Raw genomic sequence first — 15018 nt, 5'->3', positions numbered from 1 at the left:
GCTTTTATGGTATCTTTAAAGCTCATAGTAGGCATATTTGCATATATTTGCACTGTTAGCAACCTGTTTCTCCCATCAGAACTTCCTGATATTAATTCAGAGGACCATCCTGAAGGACAAAGCTGTGGTGGATGTTTTCAAAGCCATGCTCGGGGCTGTCAACCCAGTCCAGGGTATTGTGGGTAAGTATTAATTTAGGAAATCCTACAATCTGCCAGGATCTTTTTATTCCTTATTTATTTTTCTTTTGTGTAACAGGTAATGCCAGCAAAGTGTACGCGAATGCTGTGGCCAAAACGCAGAAGATGTGGGGCGCATACCTGGAGGCCATCATGAAGGTACTGATCCATGATATTCTCTAATGTTGTGAATAGAAAATATTTATTGATAAATTGCCACTGTTGTTCCAGTGATGTGCGTTCTGTGAAGATAAAACACGAGTGCAAAAGCCTTTAATGCATCTTTTAAAAAATCTCTCCATTCTCTGCTTTTATGCCACTAAATCTCATTTGTCAATGCCAATAAAGACATGATACTGTAAAAAATAATGTTAAATAAATGTGTGTTGTAGGTTGGTCAGATGCAGATTCTCAGACAGCAGATTGCAAATGAGCTGAACTACTCCTGCAAGTTTGACTCCAAACACCTGGGTGCTGCCCTGGAAAACATCAACAAGTAAGTCAAGTCTTCCCACCTCTCTAAAATATCTGTAATAGTGTAATTATTATCATATTGTATAGAGGAAAGTATTGCTTTGTTTCAGTATCATATAGAGATACGTGTTGTTTATATTTATTTAGACTCATGATACATGTGTATATATCTAATTAATTATAACAATTTTTTGCAATGTTTTTTTTGCTAGTACTAGTACGATATTAATGACTTGATGTCAATGCTCTTACTGATGATGAAAATATGTGATGTGACTTTTCCTAATTAGAATTTAAGCACATTTACTAGTTGATACTTGATTATTGCTCTCATTTTAAAGTTTTCTTCAAACTCTTTTTCTTCGTCTACAAAACGTCTACTTTTTTTGTGCCCTTGCCAGGTCTCTGCTGGCAGACATTGAAGCTCACTACCAGGATCCATCGCTACCCTACCCTAAGGAGGACAACACTCTTTTGTATGATATCACTGCCTACCTGGAGGCTGCCGGCATTCACAACCCACTCAACAAGGTCTGGAGATAATGGCCGTTGCTTTCCACACATGTGATCAGTGTTAACAAATTGATTTTCGTAAACTATCACAAACTGAAGCTAGTTTATTGTCTTCACTCTCTTGGTCTTTTTTGTGTGGTTATGCATTGCAAAACGCTCTAATTCCTTACACATTTATGTTTCTTACAGATCTACATCACCACAAAGCGCCTACCTTACTTCCCCATCATCAACTTCCTGTTTATTATTGCTCAGCTGCCCAAACTTCAGTACAACAAAAACCAAGGCAATTATTTTTTTTATTTGACTATATTACAGCTTTTATTGTACTGTTGTTGGTGAGTTATTAAGTTGTACAAATGTGAGTGCAATAGGTCAGACCAGTGTTACCACATGGTATAGCACCCATTAATGGGTGCTCTATCTCTTGCAGTTTGGATGTAGTTTTACCTGGGTAGGCTACTTACTGTACTGCACACATAGAGCATTATACTGGGAAATGAAGAAAGTCACTACCTGGACAAGGAAGGTTTAAGGATTGTAAGCACATGCAATTCTTGTTATAATAGTGATAACCATATTATCTACCATATTATCATTGTCTATTGTTTGCCTGTATTTCTTGTGTGCTTACTTGTTTGTGTGTTTTTGTTTTTTGCTGTTATTGAAAAAATGCTGCTGCTGTGACAACAAAATTTCCCCGTCGTGGGATGAATAAAGTATAATCTAATCTAATCTAATAAATGACGTGGTGGCCAGTATTCTAGAGTTGGCATGTAAGGCTGCATCAACATGTAAATGGCCGCACAACTGTCTTGTGTTTTCCCAGGAATGACCTGCAGGAAAGCCACAGATCCAGTTGACTGGCCTCCGCTAGTGCTCGGCATGCTCACCCTGCTCAAGCAGTTTCACTCAAGATACACACAACAGTTCTTGGCTCTCATTGGTCAGTTCATCCGCTCTATCATGGAGCAGTGCACAAGGTAACAAAACAGACTTGACCAGTATGGAATAAAAGTGTACTATTTAGTTTTAAATAAATGTAATGTTTTCTGTTTTTGATAGCTTAATCTGAATACTTTTATGAAATGTATCCTGTAATGGCTTTATGTACTCACGTTTGAGTTTCCATTTGACCCCGTCATAGTCAGAAGATCCCTGACATGCCTTCTGATGTGGTGGGAGCTCTGATGTTCCTGGAAGACTATGTGAAGTACACAAAACTGTCACGCAAGGTAGGACAACTTTGAAAGTAGTAATGCTGCTAGTAAAATTAAGTAATAATTTACATTAACCAGGGGATAGCTTTGATTTTTGAGGATTATATCCTGACATGTTTAGCTTTAACTGTATTGTTATACAGTAAGATATAATACCTTTCAGCTGGAAGAAATTGTTAATCACACACAACATGCCCTGAATGAGACTATAGATATGTTTAAGCATTATGTCTCTTTTTTTAATTTGTATTCTGTTTCCTGTGGGTTAGTGTGTTTATGATTCTTTTTTTCTCTGTATTCTTAAGGTGGCAGAAGCCCATGTGCCCAGTTTCATTTTTGATGAGTTCAGAACAATACTGTGAAGATCTGGATGAAGCATTTCATCAGAAAGTAGTCTTTTGTTGCCTTTTTTTTTACTGCAGACATTTTGACTTGTTATATTAGGAGAAGCATAGGTGTGTTACTAATAAAATTGATGTTTTCCAATAAGCCATGACCTTGTGTCAGTGAGCCACCATCCACACTACCAAGACCCTGAAACTAAAGCAGCTAAATGGATTTCAGCCTTCATTCATTTTATTATTTACACCAATGCTTCAATGTATACCATGAATGTATACCAAAAGCCTGTTGAATTGTTATCATTGACCATTCATGTTTAATGCACTAATAATAGATTGTATATAGATAGAAAATTGTAATAGCCTAATGCCGACTTTATGTAAGATCACTCTGTGCCATTTCAAAAAGAAATTCAGTAATAAATACGATTTATCACAATGTTGTGTCGTTTCTCTTCATTTGATGTTTTGGTCAAAGCTTTTATTTTGAAAAAATAAACAAACCTGGAAGTCGGAACTTAGCATAAGAGTTGTAGCTAGTGTTTCGCGGGTGATTTTGGTGTTTTCTTGTAACTTAACTAACGTATTTCAAATTTGGTTCTTATCTTCCTTATATCATTGGTAAAAAAAAAACTGACACAGATAAAGAAATTGCTACTTCACACACTCGTACAATAGCTCCTCAATTAGCTAGCTAGCTAACGTTACGCGTACCAGATCTGAAGCAGGTAACGTTAGCAAGCTAGGCTAACGTAAAATAGCTTAACTTTTGGGTTGTTTGTAGTGTGGTCTCCCAGAGGATAAAACCCATCCACCGTGATGTCTCTTAGCGCTGTTCACGGAACGCTGTCGAGCCTGCGGTCATGTCAGACAGACATCAGGACGGGAATGGACATAGTGTCAGATGTGGCTATGGACCTGGTGGAAACTCAGGGTCAGGGTAAAGATTACAAGCACTCTCAGTAACGTTATGAGTTTTACCCTCAGTTGCTCTGCTGGTCTTGGTTCAATCTTCGTTTTAGTCTTTGTGTCTTGTTTAACGCTACAGAATACCAGGAATATTCCCAGAATTCGTGGGTATGTGGGTACCAGCCAATGATAGAAAATGTATTTTTCCAGCAAGTAAATTTACTTAAGTAACGTTAGAGTGAGTTGACGTTAGTTACCTAAGTTGACGTTAGTTACCTAGTTGCCTAACGTTAGCTACAATTTTGAGCAAAGTTACTTATTTAGTTACTACTACTACGTTACATTATTTGGGTATTTAGCTAAATTGTATGCTACTGTACATATGTTAAAAATTAGCTCCACCATGACCAAACAACGTTACATTTAACTTAAGTATCACTTGCATGTCAGTCAATGAGCATGATCCATTAAGATAATATTATACTTGCATGGCACTTGCCTTATTTATATATGTCTGTTGCTATTGCTTCAGTTTTATAACACATGCAGGATTTGAATGCAAGACTTTTATATGACTGGAGTATTTTTTAGTGTGTTATTTGCCCATATTATATGACGTAAGTGAAATGATACATCTTTCTGCGTGCTGTTGTGTTACAGATGGAGAGTTGAACCCTGGCATCAAAGAGATGGAGGCCATGATCCTGGAGTGTGCCAAACTGGACAGAGAGATTAACTACTTTGTTGATATTGTGCAACAAGTCACAGCAGAGGTGAGAGCAACCTGGCATGGTCTAATCGCATAAGTGGAAAACACCCTTACCCCCTAACTACATTTTTTTATTTATTGATTCTGAGAACAAATTCTCATTTGCAACGATGACTTACATTCACACAGTTGTGCATTACTGAGATAAGGGCTATACAAAAGGACATAAAGATGATTGATTTTTTTGGAAGGTCAGCAATCATGGTGGCTTCTGCTCCGCTGTGCACACCCAGATTTTTTGGAGTGGCAAGTCTTAATGTCAAGGTGTTAGTATTGAATGTCAGAGAAAACATTGAAGTTGACTTTAATTGTATAGGTCAAGGAAATAGTCTAACCTACTACCATTTCTGTAGAATACCACACAGCAGCCAGAGGCTATGTTCAGCCTGTCTGCCAAAGTAAAGGAGAAGTTCACAGAGAGAATAGACGGGCTCTCTGATGCTGATCTGCAGAATCACAAGAAAGTAGTGGCCTTCAAGGACATCATCAAGAACTCTCTCAACCAAGGTAAGGCCCAGGCAGATAGGAGAAAAAAATCTAAATTTGCACTGCTCGGCTTAATGTATTTAGGATTTATAATACACATTGTTAATAGCTGTGTTTGTGGGACGGCTTCTCAGCCAAGGAGAGAGAGAAATCTTGGAATGTGTCCTTTTTCAGGGTAAGTAGCCTACTTTTTTAACACAACTCCCTGTGTTTACTTCTGAATAATTAGATTTCCCTGTCACCCTGTAGAGGTAATTATCTGTTTTTTAATTGTTGTCCTTATTACAGCCTTTATTTAAAAAAAATGTTTAGGTGCTCTGTTTTAGGTTCTCATGTGTTAGATGTCTGTGTGAGCGGGTGAGATTTTTGTGTGTATGTAGGTAGGTAAAATCTGTTGGTGTAATGTCTTAAGGATATATGTGCTACAATGAATGTATGTGGCTGTGTGTCAACGTAAGAGTTTGGGAATGGTGGTAAAATGTGGCAAACCACAAATTGTACAGTGTTTTTTTTTTTTTTTTAAAGCATTTAATAACATACATAGTTAGTTCTGAATGTATTACCACCTGAGTGGGACATGTCGCTGTATTGCATAAACCTAATTTCAGCCAAGTTCATTTCCTTGCCTGCTGGACTATCTCATGTCATGTTGTCATCGATCCAGTTCATCATTGATCACTGTGACTGGACATTTGGGAGCTCACTGTGTGTACGTTGTGTTTTCAGCCAACCAAGAGTCAGCAGAGAACACGGAGGAGCTCGATGAAGACATTGCAGTTACACAGAGCCAAGTCAACTTCACCTGCCCACTCACACAGGTAGCCTGCTGATGTGTTATTTTACTAATTTACCTCCTCCCATTGAATGCTTTTTTTCTTATTCAAAATATTCCCATCTTATTACATCTCCATCTAATTCCTGATAACATATTTGATTTTGTTTCAGTATCACCAAAACATAGAAAACCACCTTGATATGTTTTAGCAGCTAAATTGTGTTTCATTTGATAACACACCGCTGTGAATTTCTATTCAAGGTGGAAATGGTGAACCCGATGAAGAATAAGAAGTGTAACCACCACTATGATGAAGCAGCCATACTGGGCCTGATCAAAGCAAGACACAGCCAGAAAAAGAAATGCCGGTAAGACACTCTCCCTTGGAGAACTGTTAGAAAGTTGAGTCAGGTTTCGCAGCAGTAAACAATTGGCGAGCTGGCGTGGGACCAGCAGTCTGCCTCAAATTACATTTTCTTTATTACACTGCTTTGATGTTGGAAGGAAATTAAATGTGGCAGCTCCTAAAGGACCACTGATGAAATCCCAGTGCCAGCCTATGTTTTTGTTAAAGACACCTGCCTATTGTCTTGAGTCCTGACTCACGTCACTGTGCACGCTACACACGTACATTCTAGCAGCAGTGCTTAAGAGGACTTTCCTTATTGTGATTAGTTGGATTACACTTTGTTGTGCCTGTCGGTGTCAATGAGAGATTTTATTTAACTTGTGCTTGCTCGCATTTAGTTTTTTGTATATTCTAGCCGTGTCTTTAGCTCCCTTCGAACATGTTAAAAGTGTCTGTGTCTTTCTCTGTCTAGCTGTCCTGTGGTGGGCTGTGGGAATACAGATGTGAAACAGTGCGATCTGATTCAGGATGCCATGCTGAGAAGAAAGATCCAGAGCCAAAAGAGATACAGCAACCGGACATAGTATATATATATATATATATATATATATAATATATATATATATATATATATATATATATATATATAGTTTTTTTTTTTAAGTTTGTATTGGCAGAACCTTTTGATCATAAACCTATGCCATGGTATTTATTTGTTAATGATCAACGGGTTATGTTGTTGGCAATAATTTGAGACAGTTGTTTTTATCAGTACTCAGTTGGAAAATGTACTTTTCATTCTGAGATTTGTACCTCAGAAGTGATGACTTGTTTGTATTTCAGCTGGAGCTTTTTTGTGTACTCCAGTCTTGTTGAATGTAAATAAAAGCCACTGACCTTTCATAAATGTATGCCCAAACTTGTATTTGTAATTGGGAGTATGGGTACATAGTTTTTGCTCATTATCTTTGCATGATGCAGTAATCTGACAGAACCACAAGAGAGCAGTGTCTGCACGAGGACACAGGATTTATGTTATCTCTTGGTGTATTCGTATTTATATTTATGGAGGGTTAGTAGTAGAGTTGCGATCACTACTGGCATCCACACATCCAGGAAGTGCTCATTTGAGTTTCTTTAGGTAAGTAATTGGAATTGTTGGAATCTTAACTTGTGATTCTCCTTTTTAAAATAAGACTGTTGAGACTAAATTAATTTCCTCACACACAGATTTGTGAATGAGCCATAAACAAACCGTTCTTGGACATCTGCGGGAATGCACTTTGCACTAACGTGATGAAATCTCTCCTATCCCGTGCGCTATGCTCCTTGTGAATGGTCTTTGTTCCAAAGAGAAACAAACGTAGCCTGTGTTGTGATCAAACTAGGTGAAGCTAATCTTTTAATAACCTTGCATCAGGCACTTTCAAAAAAATCTCTAAATACTCTTCCCCTCCAAAGAGTGTGTCACGCAGCACTAAGAGCATTTCGCCAATAAAGATATTAACTGGCAACAAATGATCCAGTATGTGGACCCATGCGGTTCTCCACTCTACTTCATTTTGAATTAGCATTCTGCAAATCTAATCTTGTTTACTGCGCAACATGTGAAGTCACCGGTAATTTCACAACAACAGTTCAATTTGTGGGGAGGAAGTGCACTCAAACACGCATCAGCAGCGCATTCAGCATATCACTGGCAGAGCCATTAAGCTGTTTCTTTGGAGGGAGGCAGAGCTGTAAATATCCTCAGAAATTCAATCATAATATTGTACAGACATGCAGTGCTGAGAAGAAGAAAAAAACTATATAACAGTCAATTCCCCATAGATGTTTGCTTTCTTCTGGTTATGTTTGATCTGGAATACACATCCATCTGTTCAAACGCTCCAAGCAGTAGGTGTAATGGCTGACTGAGACACTGTAAGCCTCAGTGTTTGGCTTGTCCAAGGAGGATTTTACCTTTTGGCAAGAAGTGAGCATAGTCTCACTTCCTGGCACAAGAATCCCGACCGGGGCAGCGCCAGAACTGGATGGAGAGAGAGGAGAACAGCAGGTCCCAGATCAAACTGGTACACCAAAATTCTGGTCAGGTGTCATGCTCTTCTCCCACTGCATTTTGTGGCTAAACATGATCTCCCCCTCTAAAATGAATGGAACAATTGCCTTCAGTTGTTTATAAAGACTGCAATCCATACCAGAACTCTGAAGAAAGTTGTGTGAAAAGTGCACAAACAAAACGTTGCTTAACACTACTGTGCTTAATGTAACTACTACTGTAGTTGCATGATTATCCCTAGTTAGGATTCCTGTGTTCCTACTCATAAATTGCAAACTTGGAATGTGCATTTTCACAAACATTTTGACAGTCTCAGTATTGAAAGCACAGACGTAAATAATACAATGAATGATGGTTGATTTACATTAACCTTAGCTTCAGGGTCCTGCTATTGTGCACGCTGACTCACTGTCATTCTGTCATGGCTTACTGGGACATTGGTACAGAACAGAGCCATTGTTAATGTTAATTAGTGCCACCTGTGCTTTTCCTGCTGTGACAAGTCAAAATGTCTACTGGACAAAAAAGGTCTTCTGTGAAGTTTAATTTAGGCAGAGTGCATTTCGGAGATACTTAGCATCACAGTTTCGATATCCCTGCCGGCATCAGAGATGTGGACATCTTTATAGGAAAAATGCTGTAGACCTAATATACACAAAGAACCATATGACAGTATATAATCAGTTTGGATTTGACTGTATAAAGCTATGGCTGGTTGTTTAGAATGATGCAACTTTAAGTTCAATGGAACACTGTTATTGTATAAAAATGTATGACCTCAGTTTTGCAGCAGATTTGATCAAATAAACCAATGTTGGTAAGTTAGTGTTTGAAAGAATGAAGAAAACTATAGTTTTTTTTATGACATTTAGTCATGATTAGTAGTGTATCTTATGTTTTTACTAACCTTTGAATTCTATCACAAGTCTCTGTATAAATTGCCCAATGAGGTTTCACTTTTACAACTCATTTCAACACAACTGTCTGAGTATAGAAATAATGAACGGCTATGCTATGGCTGACTAACTATGAAGTGCTATTTACAAAGGACAATTTCATGAGACAGTTGTCCATGTGGACTTCTCTCTCCTCACACTCTGGAGGTGTCTGCTCTGTAAATTTGGAAGTTTGATGTTTTTATAATTTCCTCATTCATTTTTTTATGGACTCACACCTCTTTAGTGGAATTGCATGAAGAATTCTTTTGTTAATTAAAAAGTTTGCACGTATAATCCAGATATACATTATATCAAATTACTGCCGACAACATAACCTGTTCATCATTATGTATATATGATGTATGTTTATGAATGTTTGGGATTATTCTCCCCCTTTGGACTGTCAGTACTACACACACTGAAGTCCATATGTAATAAAAACAGGTGAGTTATTTATTATGTAACCTATCCCTAAAAACTTTTGTGTTTGATTTTCATCCAATAATATACTGAACCTGAATTAATTACAGTATTTTACTTTGATAAACTCCTTGAAATAATCTCATAATAATCTGATTTTGTCAACTGAATATGTAAATGAGGCGTAAAGGCGCACTGTCTCTTTAAATGACAACACCTCCCAGCAGTCACTGGGTCCTGGGTGAGTTTCGCTGCAACAAACACTGTGGTTCATACTACACACAGACAGGCTGTGCAGCAGAGCTACCCGCGCAACATCCTAGCACACAGGAAGCAGCAGTCCGCCAACACAGTCTCCAACCCGGCTCCCTTTACCGATCTGACAACAGGAGCTGAACCGCAGGTGAGTCCGTCTGCTCTCAGGGCTGACCGCGCACTGATCCGGAGACAATGACCAGGTGTAACAGTACAGTAGCCTTCAATTAGAAAAACTAACATGACAGTAGGAGAGTAGGTGCCATGGTACAGTGCTATGTGAAGTTCTAAGTAAAAACAGCAGTGGTTACATGATGAGTAGTGTGTGGAAACTGTGAACCAACAGGTGTGTCTGGTCACACCTGTTGGGAATGTATGCTTAGTAGCCTGGTAGAACTTGAAGATTGGCTTCTAAGCTTTGAACTCGTTGTTTAAGCTCCTTTCTTGTTTCTTTACGTGCAGGTCGGTGTTCATTTGAAGGGTAACTAGCCTACAGCCGGACATGGATTACTGGTACCCGTCTTCACCACTTTGGATTTAGTTAAGACACCGCGCGCCTCCCTCGGTCTCTCCTCCCAGGTGAAGTGAGTGCGTAAAGAACAGGTGGATCCTGTTTCTGTGTTCAGCTTTATCCCCCCACCCCTTCATCCGCCTGTCACCTTTATGGGGAATCAGGTGGAGAAACTTACGCATTTAAATTACGCAGAGGTGCCAACGGCGGACCCGAATGGGTTCGACCCGGACGACGACGGACCGCGGATCGGCGTCTCTTACATTTTCTCCAACAACGACGACGACGACGACGACCACCAGCAGGACGACCGTATGGACCGCTTTTCATCGGACAACCACCGCGCGGTGACCCATGACGAGAAGCCCTACGACCCCCAGGACGAGCTGGAGTGCGCGATTTCCTACCGAGAGGAGTGCGTCTACGAGACACACCGCGGAGCCGCGGCTCACTCTGCGGAAAGTCTCCTGAACAAGTGCAGACCGGGAGACCTGCTGGAGTTCGTGGCAACTGGACAGTATCCTCATTGGGCTGTTTACGTCGGGGACTTCCAGGTGGTTCATTTGCACAGGGCTGAGATAAAGAACAACTTTCTCACCGATGTGAGCCAGGGCAAAAAAGGCCGGATAGTGAACGGGCTCTACAGGTACCGTCCGCTCCCGCCGGAGGTGATCGTGCGCAACGCCCTGGACCATGTTGGCTCGAGAGACAGAGAGCTGTACTGGAGAAACTCTGAGTGCTTCGCTGCCTGGTGCCGCTTTGGCAAACGGGAGTTTAAAATCGGAGGGGAGATAAGGATAGGAAAGCAGCCGTACAAGTTAAAATTAATCTTTTCAGAAAAGAAGAATCACGTCCTGGAGTTTCAGAGCCTGGAGGACGTGATCATGGAAAAAAGGAGGAACGATCAGATCGGCAAGGAGGCTGTGACGCAAGAGCTGGCCAACCACCTGAACGCAACACATGAAATCAAAGAGGAGCATTTCGTCAACTGATGCTGGATGCTCGGTAACCTGGTGCGGATTGGAGTTTTAGCTCAAAGGATGTGTTCAATGACGAAGTCATGCTGAAAAACACAGCGTGCGTGTGTGTTGTTGGGGGGAGCATTTTTTTTCCCCCCTCGCGATCAACCAACAAGAGCTCTGTCTGTGGGATTGGGTGCATGAGCCAAACACAAGTGCATTTTAAGAGGGAGTTCCAATTCATCCAAATGAGAGGAAAAGCATTGACATCTGGGGTGACACTTCATTCTCAAGTGCATCAGCAGAGCAGATCACAAGGGGGGGGGGGGCATTTTACACACCCAACCCAAGATGAAGTGACTTGATGGATACATCTGCATCTGAGCTGCACCTGCACTCTAATCATTTGGTTGATGTCAGAATTGAATTGCCCATAATTATCTTTCTAATCCAATGACTATTTGCACAGAGAGCAAAACCTCTCCACTGTACTTGTTCGTACCCGACGGCTAAAACGCTCGCTCCTGTAGCCTACAACTCAGGGGATGGTGATCACTACAGATTGGACGAGAGACTTGTTGCATTATTGTGTGTCAACCTTGAGGATTTGCTTTATATCCAATCATCGCACAGCTTTGCCCACTCTGACTGCTTTGTAAACACAGCTATGACAGCTGTGCACCTGTACCCATTCACCCATTTCAACAGTTTATTTTTTTGGAAAAAAATATGTTTGTAATAAGGAGTATGGAAATAAATATATATTTGAACAGTGAAGTTTTAATTTTTTTTTCAGTGAAGGATTGCGACTTTTTAAAATGATTTTTTTGACAATGCTGGTTCAATACTAATCAATGTCAAACCATGAATTTAAGGAAATAGGAGAGGTTATTCTATATTCTAACCAAAGCATTCTGAACACCAGCATGATTTTGCTGCACAGACTAGTATCTGAACGCAGACACGTCCTCACCTTCCCAGCTCACGCCCCAGAGGAGCCAGCGCTCTACCTGTTCCACCAGTAAGATCCCGGCCCTTTGTTAGTCGTTGGACTGCCAGTTAAAGCACTTCATGCTGCCGGTTTTGATCCTAATTCCAACTGTGCTGGATATCTTGCTTTGTTTACACCTCTGCTGGCTGAAGATAAGTCATTTTTGAAAGTTTAGCCGCAGGCTAAGAATGTTTCTCCCCCATATTTGGCTTTTTTCTCCTTCTGCTGAAATTACAGCATTAATTTAAATTTCGGTCAAAGGTGCAGTCTTGTTTGTTTACACCCAGAAATAGGCTCAATCTTAACTTAGCCCAATAACATTCCCATTTTGCTTTTATAAAGAAACAATATAATAAAGGATAATGCGCATATTGTATACAATTCCAGTTGATATGATTTGATAAGATGAAGTTGTGAAGAGAAACGGGCCATGAAAGTAAAATTATATCTCAGATTACAACAGGTGCACAATTGACACACGTGAAGATAGTTAACATGTCCAAATAATGTCAAACAGCAAAAGCTGGTGCTTCACTTTCACAGGAGGTTTATAGACGCAACGGAAATTTCAGCAAGCTCTGAGGTTGTTTTGAACTGTGAGTCATCTTGTTTTTTTCCTCTGTGTTTCAGAGGAAGCAGAAGAGTTACTTTGTCTGTTTGTTTTCCTCTGGTAATATTTGCATGAAGATAATACCATAGTCCTTTTGTTGCAGGTAAGGCCCCACTGGACCCAAAGCTGGATCATCATCAGCACTGGTACCAAATAGGAAAGCTGCCGGACACATTAGCATTTCTTCAATCCTCTGTGGTCTACCACTGTGATGTGTGTGTGTGTGTGTGTGAGAGAGATTCAGATTTATGATAATGGGTCATATTTTTTTTTTAGCACCAAGAAAATCCGAGCAGCATTGGATAACGCATACTATGTTAAAGCAGCTGCCAGTAGAGTTGCAAAATAGTGACTATTAACTTACATTTCTCATCATGTGTGACAAAGCTGAAATGGAATTATACTCACATCATATATTTCATATTACATTCAATTAGATTTTTCTCTCCACAAATCTGTCTGCATACATATACTGTTCCATGAGCTATGACAAAAAAATGGATACAAAACGAGCTCTGGGCTAAGATAAAGCAGTCAGCTGTGTTGTTAGAAATCTGAGGAGGGTTGTATTGAGTGTGTTTGTTGGTGAAAGCTGCCCTGTGGAGTTTTCTTGCAAATAAGGTTAATTTACATTCAGTGTTACCCCACCAAAACATATAGTGTGTATCTTTAAGATCTACAGTACATCTACAAGTTGAATGTACTTTTTCCTCATTTATAGTTCTTATTTAAAATAATGCATTGTTTCCTAGTTTGGCTTCTTTTCTGCCGTTACTGATGCTATGCTGTGCTTCTTTGTGCGTTGCATCAACTGTTGATCAGCAGAATAGTGTGAAACTGGCTTATGAAAACATTGCTCCATCATGTTCCTAGTGGTAAAAACTCCACAGGGGGTCTTTAACTCAGCCTGTCTGCACAGAAATCAAACAATTTTCTAATTTCCGTCCTATAGTCCAAGTACGCTGAGCATGCAAATTAGCCTTCAGAAAAAGGCAACCGGTGGGATCTGTAACCACACTCGATCCGATGCTGCAGAGCGTGAGAGCCGTCTTTTATGACACAAAACGTGTGAAACCAGGGGAAGCTTTGGGTTCGACGTATTCGCTCATTCACATCAGCCTTTTGGCCAGTGAGTCTGTCATGTTTCCTTCGGAGGATTGGAGGAAAGCCCACACCCTTAAGGCAAAACTGGCAACGTTACAGAAGTTGGGGACGAGCCAGAGCTCCAATCAAACCCACCCCATGTTAATGAGATGTCATTATATACAAAAAAAAACTTCTTCCCACACGTAAACATGTCTGAACTTTAGATGAGTGTGTGCTCATGAGGAGATTCTATCTGACAGGCCCACAGGAAGTGGGAGTGTATTTTAGACGTGTCCTCGAGCCACTGTGAGATTGTTATCCATGTGGGACAAACACTGTGTAGCTTAAAAATGGATAGTTTGAGGACATTTGACAACTTCTGGTTATGTGCTCCACTATTTAGAATGTGAATATCACCTCAGGGGTTTTATTAGATTAGCCAGTTTTATGCCACTTTTCCTGCTCAAACAGTGTCTGAACTGCTAAGATTTTTGCCAATAGATCCTCTTTAAGCAGCAAAGATTGGGATTTTATGAATGGCTGTTGGGGAAAGAGAGTGTGCTTGTAAGATAAGATAGTTAATCCGATGACTAAGATTACACCAGCCTTTGATAAGAAGTGCCATGTTGAATGTTTCAATTCTTTCTTTTTTTTAAGTCAGATGTTGCCAGCACTGATGTGAACTGTAGTCTGTTACTCTCTATTAACCACGCCACTTTACAGTCATGTTAACATTTGACTGTAAAATAAATAAATAATGTTTCCTTACCTTAAAAAAACATATCTTCTATAGACAGGATCTGAGTGCTGTTTGTCAGGTGATTTTCACTGCCCACCACCCTGGAATCATGTTTATGCTTCCATTTCCTGTGAATTAGAGAGAATGTAGTGAAACACCAAGATGAACTACACTGCATTCATTAACAGTTATTGATCCACAGTGCTGCGGAAGGTTTTTTTCTTTACGTTTTACTGTAAACTTTACTCCCAGCACCATGCACCTGCATTGGGTTAATAATTTATACGGGACTCCAGCAGCTTGACTCGGCCTGAACTGTATTTAGCTGTTGGTTTCAGGCTGTGATCCTTTCTTGTCCAACAGTGGGATATGACCGCTGACCGTTGTTTTTTCAGCCGCACAAAGGCAAAGTCCAACCCCCCCCCCCCCCCCCCC

General features: G+C 40.1%; 3 protein-coding genes and 2 long non-coding RNA genes across 7 annotated transcripts in view; 4 read left to right on the top strand and 1 right to left on the bottom strand.

Moving 5' to 3' along the window:
* Window positions 1–2363, bottom strand: part of LOC116690767 (uncharacterized) — a 3620-nt gene extending 1257 nt beyond the window's left edge. Inside the window, exon 1 of the long non-coding RNA XR_004332366.1 lies at window positions 2285–2363. This is a non-coding gene — a long non-coding RNA (uncharacterized LOC116690767). The remainder of the gene's footprint in view (window positions 1–2284) is intronic.
* The window catches only part of washc5 (WASH complex subunit 5), a 13967-nt gene extending 10804 nt beyond the window's left edge, over window positions 1–3163 (top strand). For both annotated transcript variants that reach the window (XM_032517900.1, XM_032517899.1), the window contains exons 22-29: window positions 80–182; window positions 259–338; window positions 572–675; window positions 1055–1184; window positions 1356–1452; window positions 1996–2149; window positions 2314–2401; window positions 2692–3163. In XM_032517900.1, coding sequence (XP_032373791.1) covers window positions 80–182; window positions 259–338; window positions 572–675; window positions 1055–1184; window positions 1356–1452; window positions 1996–2149; window positions 2314–2401; window positions 2692–2748 — 813 coding nt within the window. In that variant the 3' untranslated portion in view covers window positions 2749–3163. The remainder of the gene's footprint in view (window positions 1–79; window positions 183–258; window positions 339–571; window positions 676–1054; window positions 1185–1355; window positions 1453–1995; window positions 2150–2313; window positions 2402–2691) is intronic.
* A 95-nt stretch (window positions 3164–3258) lies between these two features.
* On the top strand, window positions 3259–6922 carry nsmce2 (NSE2 (MMS21) homolog, SMC5-SMC6 complex SUMO ligase). 2 transcript variants are annotated; one of them, XM_032517921.1, is made up of 7 exons: window positions 3259–3661; window positions 4297–4409; window positions 4759–4912; window positions 5618–5709; window positions 5928–6034; window positions 6488–6605; window positions 6666–6922. In XM_032517921.1, exons 1-6 carry the CDS (start codon window positions 3547–3549, stop codon window positions 6597–6599), a joined length of 693 nt encoding a protein of 230 aa, XP_032373812.1. In that variant the 5' UTR covers window positions 3259–3546; the 3' UTR covers window positions 6600–6605; window positions 6666–6922. The 2 variants fall into 2 exon arrangements, with proteins under 2 accessions (XP_032373812.1, XP_032373811.1); XM_032517920.1 differs by having other exon boundaries at window positions 3262–3667.
* Window positions 6923–8647: 1725 nt separating this feature from the next.
* LOC116690766 (uncharacterized) overlaps window positions 8648–15018 on the top strand; it is an 8781-nt gene continuing 2410 nt past the window's right edge. Inside the window, exons 1-2 of the long non-coding RNA XR_004332365.1 lie at window positions 8648–8658; window positions 14398–14400. This is a non-coding gene — a long non-coding RNA (uncharacterized LOC116690766). The remainder of the gene's footprint in view (window positions 8659–14397; window positions 14401–15018) is intronic.
* Window positions 9657–11481, top strand: lratd2b (LRAT domain containing 2b). Its single transcript, XM_032517919.1, has 2 exons — window positions 9657–9835; window positions 10150–11481. The coding sequence occupies exon 2, from the start codon at window positions 10351–10353 to the stop codon at window positions 11188–11190; it is 840 nt and encodes a 279-aa protein (XP_032373810.1). The 5' UTR covers window positions 9657–9835; window positions 10150–10350; the 3' UTR covers window positions 11191–11481.

This window comes from Etheostoma spectabile, chromosome 6 (genome assembly GCF_008692095.1).
Source record: "Etheostoma spectabile isolate EspeVRDwgs_2016 chromosome 6, UIUC_Espe_1.0, whole genome shotgun sequence".
Classification (NCBI taxonomy): domain Eukaryota; kingdom Metazoa; phylum Chordata; class Actinopteri; order Perciformes; family Percidae; genus Etheostoma; species Etheostoma spectabile.
Note: the sequence above shows the minus strand (reverse complement) of the source record. Positions and strands in the feature narration are given on the sequence as shown.